Source organism: Diplotaxodon limnothrissa, linkage group LG3 (assembly GCF_057381915.1).
Source record: "Diplotaxodon limnothrissa isolate DT_005_m linkage group LG3, D_limnothrissa_male_GT1.1, whole genome shotgun sequence".
Classification (NCBI taxonomy): domain Eukaryota; kingdom Metazoa; phylum Chordata; class Actinopteri; order Cichliformes; family Cichlidae; genus Diplotaxodon; species Diplotaxodon limnothrissa.
This window is the reverse complement of record NC_140598.1, coordinates 63,287,425-63,305,290: the sequence shown is the minus strand read 5'-3', so window position 1 is coordinate 63,305,290 and position 17,866 is coordinate 63,287,425. Positions and strand designations below refer to the sequence as shown.

General features: G+C 40.9%; 2 protein-coding genes across 2 annotated transcripts; both read right to left on the bottom strand.

The window, feature by feature from the left end:
• Window positions 1-1,594: 1,594 nt before the first annotated feature.
• Window positions 1,595-3,553, bottom strand: LOC146636872 (uncharacterized). Its single transcript, XM_085350392.1, has 5 exons — window positions 3,499-3,553; window positions 2,685-3,350; window positions 2,003-2,125; window positions 1,886-1,908; window positions 1,595-1,729 (listed from the first exon to the last, which is right to left on the bottom strand). Exons 1-5 carry the CDS (start codon window positions 3,551-3,553, stop codon window positions 1,595-1,597), a joined length of 1,002 nt encoding a protein of 333 aa, XP_085206518.1.
• Window positions 3,554-8,148: 4,595 nt separating this feature from the next.
• On the bottom strand, window positions 8,149-10,029 carry LOC146636871 (uncharacterized). Its single transcript, XM_085350391.1, has 6 exons — window positions 9,987-10,029; window positions 9,566-9,910; window positions 9,143-9,475; window positions 8,481-8,606; window positions 8,364-8,386; window positions 8,149-8,265 (listed from the first exon to the last, which is right to left on the bottom strand). Exons 1-6 carry the CDS (start codon window positions 10,027-10,029, stop codon window positions 8,149-8,151), a joined length of 987 nt encoding a protein of 328 aa, XP_085206517.1.
• Window positions 10,030-17,866: the final 7,837 nt, after the last annotated feature.

Here is a 17,866-nt window from a genome sequence, read left to right as displayed (position 1 = left end):
CCATTTGTGGTAAGTGCTTAAATTTGAGCTTCACTGCACCTAGCATTTGTTAGAAACTCTTTCAATAAGCAATGAATCAAATGTCATGAATTACATTACTCTGATGAACCCTTGTCTTTTAAAAGTTCTGAATAGGATAAATAGTAATCTGTAACATATTGCATATCAAAAGTAACCCTCCTGAAACCTATTATTAAACGTGAACCCAAAACACAATAAATGGCCTGCATTTGTATAGCGCTTTTCTAGTCCATAGGACCCCAAAGCGCTTTACACTACATTCAGTCATTCACCCATTCACACACTGGTGATAGCAAGCTACATTGTAGCCACAGCTGCCCTGGGGCGCACTGACAATAACTGGATACACATGTAGAAACACATGTTTCTGCACATGTAGAAATCATGGAGATTGTGCAAACAGCTGTCACCATCCTTGTATCTTCTTCTGTGGTTCCCTATTACACACCCTCCTCTTTTCTTTTTTCTTTTTTGAGGGTTTGTTTCTTGTGTTTTTACTTCCTGGCTTTGTTCTTTGGGTTCCCTTTTAAGGTCTATTTTACAAAGAAAGTTTAACATGGACTGCATCTTTTGCTAATTTTACAAAGAAAGTTTAACATGGACTGCATCTTTTGCTAATCTGCTTCCATAATTGTAACAGGTTACTTAAAATTCCAAGGAAACTCACCAATGAAATTGTACCATAATATAATCTTTTATGATTAGCTGATAAGGTCTGTGGCCCATTAGCCACTACTACCCAAGACTCTGTGAAACCAGCCATTTCAAGATGCTTGTCTAAGTGTGGTTGTATATAGACCACTAATTTGCACCTCCTCTTGCATGTTGAAGTGTCCTTAGAGAAGATACTTATCCTCAGTACCCCCAGGTTGTTTGTACACTTTACTTAAAAGGTCATTTTTAAATCAGGTCTCATGTTTGCCGCCTGCCTTGTGGAGTTCATTTGTCATTACAATACAATGTTAGGCCAGTATAACATTATGATGAAGTGCTTTCTTGCATGGCTCTCATAAACCACACATCAGAGTGCTTTTTTTTTGTTTTTACATGAGACAACAAATCAACCTGTGAAATACTGATGCTACAACATCCTGGTGAAACCACAGAGTATATTTTACTGTTAACTCCAAAGAGACTATAGAACAGCATCTCTTCTTTTTGATGGTACACATCAGCAAGAGGAAAGATGCTTCTCTGTGTAGCAAACAGAAAAATAACCCACCAAGAGTTGCTCATAATGAGTTTGACCTGGTATTTAGTAGATGTTATGCCAGTTAAGCAGCACTGAAAGATGGTTGGCTAATTTTGCATGCAGTGTGTTGAGGGGGCAGAATGCACAGCTGTGAATGTGAATCTTCTCTTTCAAATGTTGAGCTTGGTTGTTGACATGCATCATCATCATTCTGTGTTGAAACAGCATTGGTCACTTCATGCAAACCCCCCAAATACATTTTCAAAGAGCTTTTATTAATAAAGGGTAAACCTGTCATTTATACAATTTCAAACAAATTTAAAGTACATTCTTCTGAAACCTCCAGAGCAACTTAAATAAAGACAGTTTTGGTCCACTTCTTCACCTCTGTTCCTTCACACTGGAGTATAGACACTCACTCTGGGTTTGATCTGTTTTTTTTCTTGATCTGTTAGTCTTGTGGTTGCGCAAAGCAGCGTAATGAAGGTTTTCTTTGTATTCGCTGTCTTGATGTAACTGGTGATAAAAAAAAAAGAAAAAATGGTCCACCATTATTGTATAAGACGTTATAAGAAATTATTGTATAAAGAGCTAAACTGCAGCAGCTTACAGGAGAGAAAGAATAAAGATGCTATGCTATTATTAGTTTTTATAGTAGAAAACGATTCCTACCTCTGTGCAAGTTGTAGAAGTTTCTGAAGGTGTTACAAAAGAAATTAAAACATTATTTAGATTTCAATGGAACAGGATGATCAAAACTTAATGTTGCCTTAAAAGTGTAACACTTACCTGCGCACCGCCTGTGCTGTTTGCTCAGTTTGTACAACTTGAATGCCAGAAAACCAGTGAGGATGGCAGTTAATGCCAAGGCTCCACTGAAGAAATGCACCAAGAGAAGAGATTCTGCTTTTTCTGCAGAGAGCAACAAATATGACAGTGCTTTTAGCCTTTTTTTTTCTGGTTTAGGAAAAAAAGACTTTGACTACGTTCAAACAGTACTAAAATGCCTGTTTCTACTGGTTGATAGTGGTTGTTGCAAATTGCTGGTCTTAATCATGATTATCACAAAAAGACACCAAATTAAAGAAATTTACTTTAGGCTGATATAGGACAGAATTCCAAAGTATCCATGAAAATGCATTTTACAATTATCTCCAGCTAATATGGATGCAGCAAGTCGGTGAAGTGGTCAGCAGTTATGCCTCACAGCAAGAAATGTAAACCTGCTGATAAACAGGAACCTTTCTGTCTGCAACAGAAAGGTTTATATGTTCTTCCTGAACCTGTATGTTTTCCTTTGGTTTCTCCAGCATCCTCACACAATTCATTTTTAATGGTCAGATAAGAAAGGCTAACAGCAGCCTGAGTTGGAAAATATGTTTATGAAAAATCATTATTCTTGATGGGTTGTACGTATTATATCTAGATCTACTTTTATGCTTTAAGGAATTAATCCTACAAAGTTACTTACCCTTCACTGCAGTCCCACTTCCATACAGTATGTGTCCACATGAGGCCACAGCGCAATAGTGCTGAGAAAGATTCAGGCTCTTCATCGGCAAGTTGTACACACAGGTGCTACCTTGTGTGTTGGGTTTCCTCTCACAGGGATCGTTCCTGCTTCCATTGGTGTAAATGATTCCTGGAAGACTTGCTTCAGACTTTCTGAACCAGTAAACACTGTGTTCTCCATCACAGGTCCCAGGTTGCACTATACAGTTCAGAACCATAGAGTGCACTGGCTGTAGGGTTTCAGATGACAACTGGTAGACTAAAGCTCGGATGTTCTGATCCGAACCCTTTACACTGACAATTGTGCCTTCACAAAATTTAAAGTCATATAAATTGCTCATTACGCAGTAGTAAGTAGCTGAGTCTGAAGTTCTCAAATCTGATATCTTCAGTAAGTTTCCAGTAAGCAGTGAAAAACGGGGATCGTTGAACGGATCCTGAAAAGTACCATTACGACTGTGCTTGTAGTATGTAGACATCAGCTGTGGTCTATTTCCTAAAGTTTGCTTATACCAGTAAAGCATCACTGCTGATTTGTCTTCACATTGGCATTCAAAAGTCAGAGTTTCCCCAACATGGGCTGGTTTAAAATGTAATGCTGTATTTTTCAAGAGCGTTGTATGAGCTGAGGAGAAAATGAGGACACAAATCACATAAATGTGAAAATAAATGTAATATATATCCAAAATATGCATCTTCCACCATAAGAATGCAACAAGCAAACATGTTGGTTTTAGGTTAAAATGAACAAGAAGGTACAAAGCACAACTTACCCATATTTGCCACGAACAGACAGATGAAATACAAAGCACAGGTTGGAGGTGTCATCTTGCTTCAAATGCTGTGAGGAATGAACACAATCTGTATACGTTTTCCACTCTTCACAGAGAAGACTGTGTCTGATTGGCCAGTCAGTCTGAAGGTCCTATTTTGGAAACAGTCAAAATAAACTCTCTCCTTAGCAATAGATTGCATGGTTTATATATTTATACAATTCAATATCTATTTGAAATTCCAACAATATTTATATTAAGTCAATTAACTATGATTACATGTATAAAATATAAAACTTTATAAAGTTATATCCAACTTCATCAACGCTTCAAAAGGTAAGTTTTTGTAATTAAACAAAACTATAGCGTTTAACTTTGTTATAACCCACAAATGAAGAAGAAATGAGGATTTACTTCCCTGCTTGGTAATATTAGTACAGTCCAGCAGCGGGACAAGCAGTGTTTTCACTGAATTGGCATTGTTAGCAGTGTAACTTTAATTTTTACACTTTGTAAAGTTATTCGGTGGATTAGATTAAACCTTCAGGTCAGGGAATATGTTTGACAGCTCTGCACTAGAATAAGAATCACATATGGAAAAGAAATAGTAAAAACTTACATGATTTACTCATGAAAGTGGCCACTTTGTCATTACTTTCATATATTGTTTTAGTAAGTATCCAAAACATACAAGTTTCATTATAGAATTTTTCAGGGGATCTTATATCTGTTTTCACTCTCGTATGCTTTTCATACAAGTTTCACACAAGGCAGATACAAACTTTATAAGATTTATATATATCTTTTCCATATGGTACCACATACCACACAATATACCACAATATCACAGTGGCCCATAGCGAGGGTGGGAGTAGGAGTCAATGCAACTACTGTTGGTTTGATTAGCTTAGCAGCATCAGAAATGTTCATGATTCAAGTGCAAATTTCTGAAGTAGTTTAGGACATGAATGTCTGTTTTCAAAAAATTAGTCACCTTCATTTTTCAATGGACACATTTGAGTTGGTTATGTGTACACATGATTGAAATGAGACAACTGACATCTGACCCATTTGGATAATCTCAAGAAGCCAGTGCACAATTCAAGCAACATATAACTTATAACTAACTGCCATCAGTGATTGCATTGGTAAGGGAACGCCTAAGACTGTTCACTGGTTGATAGACATCAACAGTATGATGTCTGTGATGCCCAACTCTTGGTTTTATTTCATCACTTTATAAACCACTTCACTATAAATTATGTTAAACAGTATCAAGTACATTTAGTGATTAAAACACTGCAAAGTGTTTGCCAAAGTAAATGAAGGAGCGCTTCAGCTCATGGAAAGCTGAATGTAACATGGTATTCGCTTCAATACTGCATCTCCCACTGCATTAAACATGAACGTGCTACTCCGTTCAGACATTTTCTAAACAGGGTTGTTGCCACTAATGAGGTAACACGCAATACACAAAATGGCTTCTCTTGACTCTTCTGTCTGAACTTGAGCACACTGTGGCCTAGAAGCCACAGGCCAGCCTTCCTGTACACAAGATACGTCTCAAGTTTCCACCAGTGGAAACCTGTTCTCACCTTATTCACCACAGGACTCAAAACAAAAGTCAACTGCTATGCGCTGGCTACTTTAAAGGTTGCACCCTCCACTCAAGTCACTGGTTACACGGGAGTATTAATAGATCAGATGGGTTTTTTGTGTTCGTCTTTGTCAGCATCTATTTCTCACCATTAAATTACCTTGTTTCTACTCAGTGGTTTTGTTTGGTTTTGCTTTTTTTAACCGTAGTAAACAAACTGTACACTAATTTCTTTGTGTTGTGTCATAACTTTTGCAAAGTGTAAAGCCTCCTGTGGTCGTGGGCGACTGTTTTCACACATTTATTCCTGTTCACACTTCACCAACTACATTTAAGGTGTAGTTGAAAAATACTTTCACCACTGCATTTCATGCTGTTTTGGTTTTGCTTCCTGGAGTTTTGAGATATGCATCTATAAGAGACATCATATTTTAAGATGGTCAAAACTTTGTAAAATTGCATTAGATCTTCCACACAGCTACAGTGGGGCATAAAAGTACTTAGTCAGCCATCAATTGTGCGAGTTCTCCCACATAAAAAGATGAGCGAGGCCTGTAATTTTCATCATAGATATCCCTCAACTATGAGAGACAGAATTAGAAAGAAAAACCCTCAGAAAATCACATTGTCTAATTTTTAAAGAATTTATTTGCAAATCAGGGTGGAAAATAAGTATTTGCTCAATAACAAGACTTAATGTCAGTACTTTATTACAAACCATTCAAATGTTTAAACGTTTTCTTTAAGTCTTCAGAAGGTTTTCACACATTGTTGCTGGTATTTTGGCCCATTCGTCCATGCAGATCTCCTCTAGAGCAGTGATGTTTTGGGGCTGTCACTGGGCTAGACGGACTTTCAACTCCCTCCAAAGATTTTTTATGGGGTTGAGATCTGGAGACTGACTAGGCAACTCCAGGACCTTAAAATGCTTCTTATGAAGCGACTCCTTTGTTACCCGTGCGTTGTGTTTAGGATCACTGTCATGCTGAAAGACCCAGCCATGTTTCATCTTCAATGCTCTTGCTGTTGGAAGGAGGTTTTCAATCAAAATCTGACGATACATGGCCCCCTTCATTCTTTCCTTTACATGGATCAGTCATCCTGGTCCCTTTACAGAAAAACAGCCCAAAGCATGATGTTTCCACCCCCATGCTTCACAGTAGGTATGGTGTTCTTTGGATGCAACTCAGCATTCTTTCTCCTCCAAACATGTAGAGTTTTTACCAAAAAGTTCTATTTTGGTTTCATCTGACCATATGACATTTTCCCCATCCTTTTCTCGATCATCCAAATGCTCTACAGCAAACTTCACACAGGCCTGGACATGTACTGGCTTACGCTGGGGGACACAACTGGCACTGCAGGATTTGAGTCCCTGGTGGCGTAGCGTGTTATTGATAGAAGCTTTTGTTACTTTAGCCTCAGCTCTCAGCGCGTCATTCACAAAGTCCCCCCATGTGGTTCTGAGATTTTTGCTCACTGTTCTTGTGATTATTTTGACCCCATGGGGTGAGATCTTGCGTGAAGGAAATAATGGAAATAATTAGGTTGCTATAATAACATGTTACCATATGTTGCAAGTGCACTCCAGGCCAGCTACCTGTTAACCAGACTGTTGACAGCTAGCCAAGTGACCTTTTCAGTTTCAGCTGACTGCAGGTTTCCCCAACTTCATAAACAGATCATGAAACTGATGTCATTGTTAGTCAGTGGTGCCAGTTTCAGTCATTATGCAAATGTACTGTTTTTACGGTTGGGAAAATCTGCAGTCAGCTGAGACTGAAGAGGTCAAGTGGATGAGTGATGAAACATTTCTCTCATGGCTACGTCCAGATGAACAGAAATAACTTTTTGGGATTTTGTTACCTGGATGATTGAGCATGCATCAAGACATCTGACTTGTATAGTTAAGTTATAATTCTTTTCATAGCTATCGTATCTTCATCTCCTGAAGTACAAAAACTTAATCAAAATTACGTTTTGAAAATGTAAAATAGATGGATAAAATTTACAGAATGTTTGAGCCCTCAGACAGACTGCAAATCAACTTTGTGTCAATGATTCCCACAAAGACGACAGTTTACTGTGTTAACATCCCATCTGAGTGGGGTTTGAAAGTTTTTGTCCTTCTGTGGGAGATGTGACCAAGAATCTGTCGTATTACTAATGATAGCCTGTGCTGTCTGACCTGTACGTTCTTAAAACTATGATGGCAACTTTTCAAACAAATTTTTTACACTAAGGTGTGGACCCTCCTCTTTTGGAGTGCCCATTTTAAAGCACACTTTTGGAGGAGAGATGTAAAATGAATAATAGAAAATAGTTTGTTTTTGTGGACAATGTATCAATCACGTGAGAATAAGTGTGATAACTGCCTATGAGTGGCTTTTTATTTGAAAAGTCAGTAATGAGTGTGCAGTTTATACAGATGTGTTTTCAGGAGCTGAGCTTCACAACCTATTTCTGTCTCTCAGTAATATTGGTATTTGAATGTAACAGTGCAAAGAAGAGCATTTGCCCAACACAGGCAATAATTGCCACGTATGTATTAAAGTTATTTTTTATAGCGAGCAAAGTGGTTTGTAGAGTCACAGCAAACAATTCCACACGTTCACATCTCAGTCACCCACAAAAAGAAAGGTAGCACAGCATTCTTCAGGACAATTTGTGAAATGGAAAGACTTTCATCCAAAAGTAGCATTATTTTAAAACAGTAGATTTTGTTTCTACAGTGCAATGTACAGTAAATAACTGAAGAGAAATACATTCTGTTAGTGGTAAGCAGGGTTTTAAATATGACATTCCATGGAAATCATGCTGGTTTTTGAATCTTAAGTATATAAAAATATAGTTTAGGTGAAGTTGCCGAAATGTACTAAGCTTCAGTGACTGAGAAAGATCTCCAATCAGGAAGAACCTGCAGAAACTCTTAAAGGCGCAAGAAACAAACAGAACAAAATCCAGCAACCACCATGAGCGTTGCAAGACATCCCTTAGCCATTATTTATCATAGCTTGGTCGTATTCCCATGATGAAACTTTGATGTTCAGTTGTCAGGGTTTGAGTGTAGAGTAAATTACAGTGTCTCTATTGGCTTTTACTGTAGGTTGTCTGGGCCTGATACTACTGTGAGCCAAACCCACAGATGTATAGACGACTGTATCACCAGTCTGTGAACAAAGGAAATTCCAATAAAATAATCTATTGCTGTTTGATGACTGGGATAGGCCATCATGGGGTGGATGGATGGATTAAGACAAACTCTCACCTGATCGCCTTCATCGGCCGCTTCTGTGAAAAACAAAAGCATTAAAAGATACCAATAGTTAGTAGTTACTGCAGAATAACAGAATGTGGATATCGTCCTGCATAACTGTTTACACACCTGCAGATTTTTTCATTCTTGTCTTGCAAAATATCACTACAAGGAGGAGCGTCACAGTTCCAAGAACCATGTTTGACAGCATCAGTGCAATAACGGTCGGACTCAGTGATATGCTTCCAGTATCTGCTGTAAACATGATACATGATTTAACATTTAAAATTTGATTTAGAGAAAGCTAATTGTGACAAATTGGATTTTTGTAAGTTTAGCTACTTACTCTGACCACAGGCATTTCTTTTTCTACACAAATGAGCCAAATTCAAACAGCAGAGAAACAGATAAAAATGAATAAATAAATAAAGTAAACACCATATTTAGAATTCCTTTTATAACGTTCTCTGTGATAACCTGTTGGCAAGTGAAAACCTTATCTCATCTCTGATCTCTTCAAAGCTACCACATTTCTTTGACAAACACTTATCTCGGAGAGGAGGATCTGCCACTTGACTGAGCGGTTTGTGGGGTTTGGGGGTATTGGTATTTTTAAAGGGTTTAATTTGATCTGACATTCTGATAAAAAGGACAAATCTGGCAAAGTTTCACAGACTTGTTGTCTTTGGATCTAATCTACTGGAAACTACACTTTAAAGAAACACATTTAAAAACTGTTGAACCTTAAAGTGGAAGCCTTAAAAAGTTGAAAAAAGCACTGTGTGTCTTACCATTATTGACTGTTGTCCCATTTCCAAGCAGTATTTGTCCACATGCATTGACAGCACAGTAGTAGACCCCAGCATCATCCCGGCTCCTGACGACAAAGTTGTACTCGCAGGTAGTTCGTCCTCTGTCAGTTCTCTGGGAGATGTTGTTCTTCTTGTCAGAGCAATAAATCATCTCTGGAGCAGAACGATCCGAGTTTTTCAGCCACATGAAACTAGTGAGTTCTGCTGTGCATTGAGCAGAGTGAACAGAACAGCTGAGAGTCACAGAGTCTCCGGACCTCACTGACTTTGATTCTGGCTGCTGGACGACAGAGTCGCTGATTGTCTTTGCACCTTGGAAAACAAACCATTTGGAGTGAGATTGTTAGCACTGTGTTCACATTCAATTGAAATTATTTGAAATGCAAACATGTCCAAACATACCTGTCAACATCAGAAATGTTCCTGACCCAAACTGAACCTCACTTATGTGTAAGACTCCACAGAAGTATGTTCCAACATCTTCCCATGATGTTTTATTTATGGTCAGATGATTGTTAGTCATGTCAAATTTAACTGAAGAACGGTTAACAAATTCTTCACTGAACTCTCTCACATTATACTGAGAATTAGTTTTTACCACCAGCTGTAGTTTCCTCCCTGTAGTCACCTTGTACCACAAGGTTTTCTTTGATGCGCTCTTTATGAAGCATTTAATAGTAGCTGAGTCGCCAATCTTCACTGTTTTCAAAGATTCAGGCTGAGAGACGTCACTTAACTGTGCTGCACCTGAAATAATTCAGACAGACTCAGTTTCACACAAATGAAGATCAAAAGTTTACACAAGTAAATTTCTTTTACTTACATAATGAGCAGATCAGGAAAACGTTCACAAAGAACATCTTCATCTTGTCTCCTTCTTCAGTACAGCAGTCCACACTTAATGAAGCAGCAGTATACTTCTCAGATTTAAAAACGCCAGCTTGTCCTACATTTTGCCACATCTGACAGGTCTGATTGGTTCATCACCATCACACTGCAAAACATGATTGGCTCTGTCGAGTAACGTGGCGTAATGAGAGAGATTTAGGTCCCCCTGGCCGCCCCCTGCCATCAAAGCTGAGGGGGTAAAAGGACTTGACATTCAGCCTTGTGTGTTAAAAAAGATCAGAGTGCTAAAACAGAACTTTTTCCTACAGTTTTTTGATCATCTTCATTCGTAATCAAAGACAAATCACAAATGTAAGTGATCAATGTGCAGAGAAATGCAGTTTGAGTTTTGGAAATGTCTGTTCTAATGTTTAGAGTTTTGTGTGTAGACATGAGCCATAATCAACCTTTTGTATTCATCTGTTGGACTGAGAAGATAAGAACTGTGTCACCAACCCATCATTATACTTTTGAACGAGTGTCAAACACAGGTTGATGGTTCATGTGGTTTTTCCGGGATTGTATTGAGTAAATTGTGATTGAAAAACACAGTTTTAAAGAGAAAAAGTATTTGGATTAAAAGTGAATTTACTAATGAAATCTAAAATGAATGAAACTTGAAGTGAAGAATGATACGGTGTGGCGGAAGATCAGTTGACCTGATTGATTGACTATATATTAGAGAGAGAGAGAGAAGTGGCGAGTCAGCACTTGACAAAGTCTCAACTGGGATGGATGGAGGTGTTGTGGGTCAGTTCTCAGCGGTCCTGTGAGATTAACAGCAGAGTCCAGCCGAGATGCAAAGAGGTAGCAGACTGCCCACAATCTGGACTTCCTGTGATGTCAATAATCCAGTCATTCATAACACAAAGAAAATCCAGGCATATCTTGAGTATTTTTGAGTATTTTTACTGAGCACATTACATACTCCAGCTGTGGTTTGTGTATACTGAGGCGTAATAAAGCATTTGATTTTTTTTCCCCATGTTTTTTACACTTAATGTTTCAGTTTGTACTTAACTGTGCTGCACCTGAAATGCGATCCACATTCGTATATACGCAGTTAATCAAGTGGTTGGCAGGCTATGACAGCGTCCTTATGTGCCGACACCGGTGTTTTAGCTAGCAAAGCGGTGTAGCTGATGTGGAGTGAAGCCACGTTAATGACAATGTGTACAACCATTGGAGATGTGAGCAGGACAGACGGAAATTGACGGAAAAATTGTGGACTTTATACCAGTTTTTAAATTGTGTTGATAGACCACGTAAAACCAGAGTTATGATAAAAATATGCAATGTTTTGTTTTCTTCCTGAATACTATCGTTGTTTATATTTACTGCAGGAAGAAACGGTAAAAATGGCGTTTTATAAGGAAAATGCTCGAAAGCACTCTCCACCCGTGAGCAAAAACAAAACCGAAAAAACCCGACCCTTTCCTATTGGTGGAAAAATGTACCATGTTGACCAATCAAAAAATGATATGGCAACATGGCATTTAGTTGTTTAGGAAGGGGGAAGTTTTAGGAGTGACGGCGGTGTTTTGAGATGTGAGAGATTTGCGACGTTTAGCGCAAATCTTGTGTAGTTAGTGTGTAGTGTAGTCAATAGTTTTGTTGTGTGTGTCAGAACAATGAGGCGACTGCTGAATGTTACAGGTGTTACAGGAGTGATGCATCTCCTGTTGTCAGGCCTGCAGGTATCAGGCTGTTGTTCTCCTTTATCTCATAGTGGACAGAAATTATTTTTGGAGTGGCACAAATAATTTGTGTGGCAGCAAATTTGATGCAGAACACCTGATTGTTCTGTAAATAGTTTGAAATGTTTATTTAAAAAAATGCCTTGGCTGCATTTTCAGGTAAACAGCTGCAAAACACTTTGTTTGCATAACTCAGTTACTTTTTTGAAGAAGTAACTATAGAATTAATTGCCCAACATTGGTCATTATATACTGTATTTTGCAGACAGAGAGTTAGAGGAATCTCTCCCAGACCACAGACTCATAGTACAAGTCATATATATGTATATATATATATATATATATTTTTTTTTAGGGGTGCAACGATACACAAAATTCACGGTTCGGTTCGATACTTTGGTGTCACGGTTCGATATTTTTTCGATACAAAAAAGAATGTTCATGCCTTTTTAATTTGTCATTTATTAAAATTATAAATATATATTTTAACTCAAAGGTACAGTTTTTAAATTTAATGTTGCTGACACAACAAAGTAATAAAAAATAAATAAATCTATCTGATCGAGAAATCACTCATGTTTGGAAAAGAGAGTTTATTACAGAGAAATGGCTCTTTCCAAAATAAAAGCTATACTATACGCTTCTTCTGGGCTATATTCTCAGCAGCATATTAAACATATCAGGTCCCCATAAGGAGAATCATGTGCTAACGGCTGTCTAAATGACTCGGGTAAAGTTTGTAGCATGCGTGCTTGTTGTTTTTGTCTGCTTCCACTTGTCTTTGCACTAGGATGATGTCGGAGTAAATGTGCAGTCATATTCGTTTTGTTCCCTCTAGTGCTGTCAGCGTTAATCTCGTTGAAATGACGTTAACGCCACAACACGGCAAATCTCTGTTAACGAGCTACCGCGGATCGCCCCATGCGTGGGGCTGGATGGCGTCAACACGTTAATGAGCTAACTGCGCTAACGCAGTAGTTCCCACCAATGTAATTGAGCATTGCGTGGCACATCCAACATACTGTTTTACTTTTGTCCATGACCCGCTTACCTTCAGGGTCATACGTCACATGAAAACCAAAATAGTTCCAAACGCCAGATCTGAATCAGGGTGGGGGAGGTTCAATTTGCCATGTTGGAAGGAGAGCTTAACTTCTGTCTCGCTAGCTTGCCCTGCGCTCAGTGAATCTGCGTTCGACTACTCCGCCTAGGCTGCACTGTCGAGCGCAGATCCACTGAGCGCTCAACACAGACAGCATCATCAGAAGAAAAGTTGATAAAATAAATTAAAAATTTTGTATTGTTTGATACATATGCGTACCGAACCGAAAGCACTGTATCGAACGGTTCAATATCGATACGAGTATCGTTGCACCCCTAATATATATATATATATATATATATATATATATATATATATATCCTATTTCAGGTCAGTTCCTCTCGCACTCAACGATCTTTCTCCTATCGCACTTGGGGCTATGTACCCAATCTGTTAGTGCAGCACTACGGACAATACCTACAACCACGATTACCGACACTAACAAGCTGATCTACAATACGGCAGCAGTGATCAGTGAGATGCTTGGGTACAAGTTGAACAGCCACAAGGGGCAGTACCCTCCATGGAGAAGGAGGCTAGAGGGCAAGATCAAAGTAGCACGGAGGGAGGTTAGCCAACTAACGGAGTTGCAGAGAGGTGCGACAAAGAAGGTGCATAAGAAATACAGCAAGCTGTCCATACCTGAGGCCTTGGAAACTGCCAAGCAAAGACTCACAGCCTTGGCCAGCCGCTTGAGGAGGTACACCAGGGAGATAGAAGGCAGGGGAATAAACCAGCTGTTCTCCACAGAACCAGCAAAGGTGTACTCTCAGTGGCAAGGGAACAATAATAATAAGAGAACAGCACCACCAAGGCTGGAGACGGAGCAATACTGGAAGAGCATATGGGAGAAGGACGCAACCCATAACGGCAATGCTCAGCGGCTAGTGGATCTGAGGGCAGACCACAGCGACCTCCCTGAACAGGGTCCAGTAACCATCACAGTGGCAGATATCCAAGAAAGGGTCTCCAGTATGAAGAGTTGGACAGCACCAGGGCCCGACATGGTTCACGCCTACTGGCTAAAGAAGCTGACTGCACTCCACGAGCGTCTGGCAGCACAAATGAACCAGCTGCTAGTTAACGAGAGACACCCGGAATGGCTAACCGAAGGTCGGACGGTCCTGATCCCCAAGGACCCCAAGAAGGGACCGGTCCCCTCCAACTACCGACCAATAACCTGCCTCAGTACTACATGGAAGCTCCTGTCAGGCATCATATCGGCTAAGATGAACAGGCACATGGGTCAATACATGAGCGGGACACAGAAAGGAATTGGCAAAAATACCACAGGCGCAAAACACCAGTTACTGGTAGACAGAACAGTCAGCCGAGACTGGAAGACCAGACTGACCAACCTGTGCACTGCCTGGATTGATTACAAGAAGGCCTATGACTCAATGTCCCACAGCTGGATACTGGAATGCCTAGAATTGTACAAGATCAATGGGACCCTAAGAGCCTTCATCAGGAACTCAATGGGGATGTGGCGTACAACACTAGAGGCCAACTCCAAGCCCATAGCACAAGTCACCATCAAGTGCGGGATCTACCAAGGAGATGCTCTGTCCCCACTGCTGTTCTGCATAGGCCTGAACCCCCTCAGTGAGATCATTAACAAGACTGGCTACGGATACTGACTACGGAACGGAGCAGTTGTCAGCCACCTCCTGTACATGGATGACATCAAGCTGTATGCCAAGAGTGAACGAGACATTGATTCACTGATCCACACTACCAGGCTATACAGCAATGACATTGGAATGTCGTTCGGACTGGAGAAGTGTAGTCGGATGGTAACAAAGAGAGGGAAGGTAGTCAGAACTGAGGGGATTGAACTACCAGAAGGCAACATTGCAGACATAGAGGACAGTTACAAGTACCTGGGGATCCCGCAGGCAACTGGGAACCATGAAGAGGCCGCTAGAAAGGCTGCAACCACCAAGTACCTGCAGAGGGTCAGGCAAGTCCTGAGGAGTCAGCTGAATGGTAAGAACAAGATCCGGTCCATCAACACGTACACACTGCCCGTGATCAGGTACCCTGCTGGGGTAATAGGCTGGCCAAAGGAGGAAATAGAAGCCACTGACATAAAGACAAGAAAGCTCCTTACCATGCATGGAGGGTTTCACCCCAAGGCAGCACCCTGAGGCTGTACGCTAAGCGGAAGGAAGGGGGCCGGGGACTGGTGAGTGTCAGCACCACAGTCCAGGATGAGACAACGAACATCCAAGAATACATTGGGAAGATGGCCCCAACTGACCGAGTGCTCAGTGAATACCTCAGGCAGCAGAAACCCAAGAAAGAGGAGGGAGACGAGGAACCATCATGGAAGGACAGGCCCCTGCACGGTATGTACCACCGGCAGATAGAGGAGGTGACTGATATCCAGAAATCCTACCAGTGGCTGGACAAAGCTGGACTGAAAGACAGCACAGAGGCACTAATCATGGCAGCACAAGAACAAGCTCTGAGTACAAGATCCATAGAGGCTGGGGTCTATCACACCAGGCAAGACCCCAGGTGCAGGCTGTGTAAAGATGCCCCAGAGACAATCCAGCACATAACAGCAGGGTGCAAGATGCTAGCAGGCAAGGCATACATGGAACGCCATAACCAGGTGGCCGCCATAGTGTACAGGAACATCTGTGCCGAGTATAACCTGGAAGTCCCGAGGTCAAAATGGGTGATGCCCCCAAGGGTGGTGGAGAATGACCGAGCTAAGATCCTGTGGGACTTCCAGATACAGACGGAAAAAATGGTGGTGGCTAACCAACTGGACATAGTGGTGGTAGACAAACAGAAGAAGACGGCCGTAGTGATCGATGTAGCGGTTCCGAATGACAGCAATATCAGGAAGAAGGAACACGAGAAGCTGGAGAAATACCAAGGGCTCAGAGAAGAGCTTGAGAGGATGTGGAGGCTGAAGGTAACGGTGGTCCCCGTGGTAATCGGAGCACTAGGTGCGGTGACTCCCAAGCTAGGCGAGTGGCTCCAGCAGATCCCGGGAATAACATCGGAGATCTCTGTCCAGAAGAGCGCAGTCCTGGGAACAGCTAAGATACTGCGCAGGACCCTCAAGCTCCCAGGCCTCTGGTAGAGGACCCGAGCTTGAAGGATAAACCGCCCGCAGGGGCGTGCTGGGTGTTTTATATATGAAGAAAGACAGTTGGGTTTTCAAAATTGGAGTTTCATGTAAGTGGGCTAAAGCAGTTAATTAAAAGTAGTCTAACATAAATGTAAATGCTGTAATTTGATTATTTTAATAAACCATGTAACTTGGATGGATTCGATGCTGCCGTGACCACAGTGTACACGTCTAATGTTGCTCACAGTGGTCCAAGAGACCGCTCAGGGAGTTTGTGTGTTTGCTCAGACACATGAAAAATTAGAGGGAACATTTCTGAACATTGCCCCCCACCCCCCAATTTCCTGATTTCTAATGTTTTTATTTTGTCAAATTTAAATTTACGAGATCATGAGACGAATTTAAATGTTTGACTTATGTTTAACTTATTGCATGTAATCTTTATAAGTAAAGATTACATGCAATTTCTAAATGATCGTGTTTATTATCAGGGCAAAAAACCCTACATGACCCTGTGTGAAAAGGTGATTACCCCTAAACCTAACAACTGGTTGGGGAACCCTTAACAGCAACAACTGTATTTATGTGATAACTGGCTGTCATGGTCCTGAGGCTGACTCAGTGTTTGTTTTTTGATTATTAGTATTGTTTGTGTCTGTGAATATCTGGTTGTATTTTAGTGATTTTTTTCTTTGTTTCTTTGCCTGTCCTGTGTTACATGTTTCTCGTCTAGTCTCCTCCGTGCCTCCTGGTAAAGTCTGTGTCTCCATGCCTATTTTGTGTTTCCTGTTTTACTTTGGTAGTCTTGCGTCCTGGAGAGACCAAACAGCCACTTCACAAGCGCATGGCACAACATAGAAGAGCCACCTCCACGGGACAAGACTCAGCAGTCCATCTGCATCTAAAGGACACAGGACACTCTTTCGAGGACGCCAATGTTCACATTTTGGACAGAGAAGACAGATGGTTTGAAAGAAGCCATTTATGTCCACTGTGAGCGACCATCTTTGAACAGAGGTGGTGGCTTACGACACCAACTCTCTGCCATCTATAATCCAGTTTTGAGTTCCCTCCCCAGGCACCTTATCACCCACTCACATCCTGGGCCATCTGACATCGAGAAATCACATGATAGGGTGGGGCCAGGTTTCACAATGAGCTCACCCGAAACCCTGGCTGATTGTGACCCACACCTGTTTTCACACCTTGGCTCATGTGATTAGGTCGAGGATCATCAGGGGGTCCTTTGTCCCTCTTTGGGGGGAAACTCCCACTGGGTTTAAATCTGGGACTCTCCACCATTTGACCTTAGAACTGAAGAAGCTTCTCGGATGAGAGGTGAAACGTCTTCAAGTAACTTGAAGAAGTCCAGACGCTTTTCTTTCCAAGCTCCTTAGACTACGATGACCTGGATGACTGAGAACCTTCACAGACATCTTGTGTCCTGTGTTCAGTGGTGTGTTTTGCTTCCCCCTCGTCTCATTAAGTCAGATTGGTCCCAGCTGTGTTTCCCATTCCCTTTTTACTTCCTTGTGTATTTTAGCCCTGTGTTTTCCTCTGCCCTTTGTCATGTTGTACCCTCACAGTGCTGTGTTTTTCCCTTTGTGTTCCTGGCCAATTCTACTCTGAATTTCTTGTTTTTGGTCATGTGTCAAGTTTAGTTTCATTTTTGATGTTACAGTTTTTTCCCAGCAAATAAAGCTAGAATAGAGCTGTTGAGTTCACCTGTTTGTGTTCGAGTCCTGCACTCCGGTCCTATATTCTATATTGTCTAATGTTGAAAAAATTTTTGATGATCTGAAACATTTAAGTGTGAAGAACATAAAACATTAAAAACTTCTTATTTAATTAACCCACTCCGTGCTAATGATGATTGTGTTCATATCTTTGAGGGAGAGAGAGGTTGGTGGTGATAGGGACTTCCAGCA

Excerpts from the sequence above, each read along its gene's own strand:
- LOC146636872 (XM_085350392.1), bottom strand. The coding sequence starts at position 3,553 with ATGACACCTCCAACCTGTGCTTTGTATTTCATCTGTCTGTTCGTGGCA. Across the intron at positions 2,126-2,684 it reads AAGTGGGACTGCAGTGAAGG|AAAAAGCAGAATCTCTTCTC; the intron begins GTAAGTAACTTT and ends TGCTCTCTGCAG. Across the intron at positions 1,730-1,885 it reads CTTCTACAACTTGCACAGAG|TTACATCAAGACAGCGAATA; the intron begins GTAGGAATCGTT and ends TTTTATCACCAG.
- LOC146636871 (XM_085350391.1), bottom strand. The coding sequence starts at position 10,029 with ATGAAGATGTTCTTTGTGAACGTTTTCCTGATCTGCTCATTAT. Across the intron at positions 8,607-9,142 it reads TGGGACAACAGTCAATAATG|CAGATACTGGAAGCATATCA; the intron begins GTAAGACACACA and ends TCATGTTTACAG. Across the intron at positions 8,266-8,363 it reads CGGCCGATGAAGGCGATCAG|ACTGGTGATACAGTCGTCTA; the intron begins GTGAGAGTTTGT and ends CTTTGTTCACAG.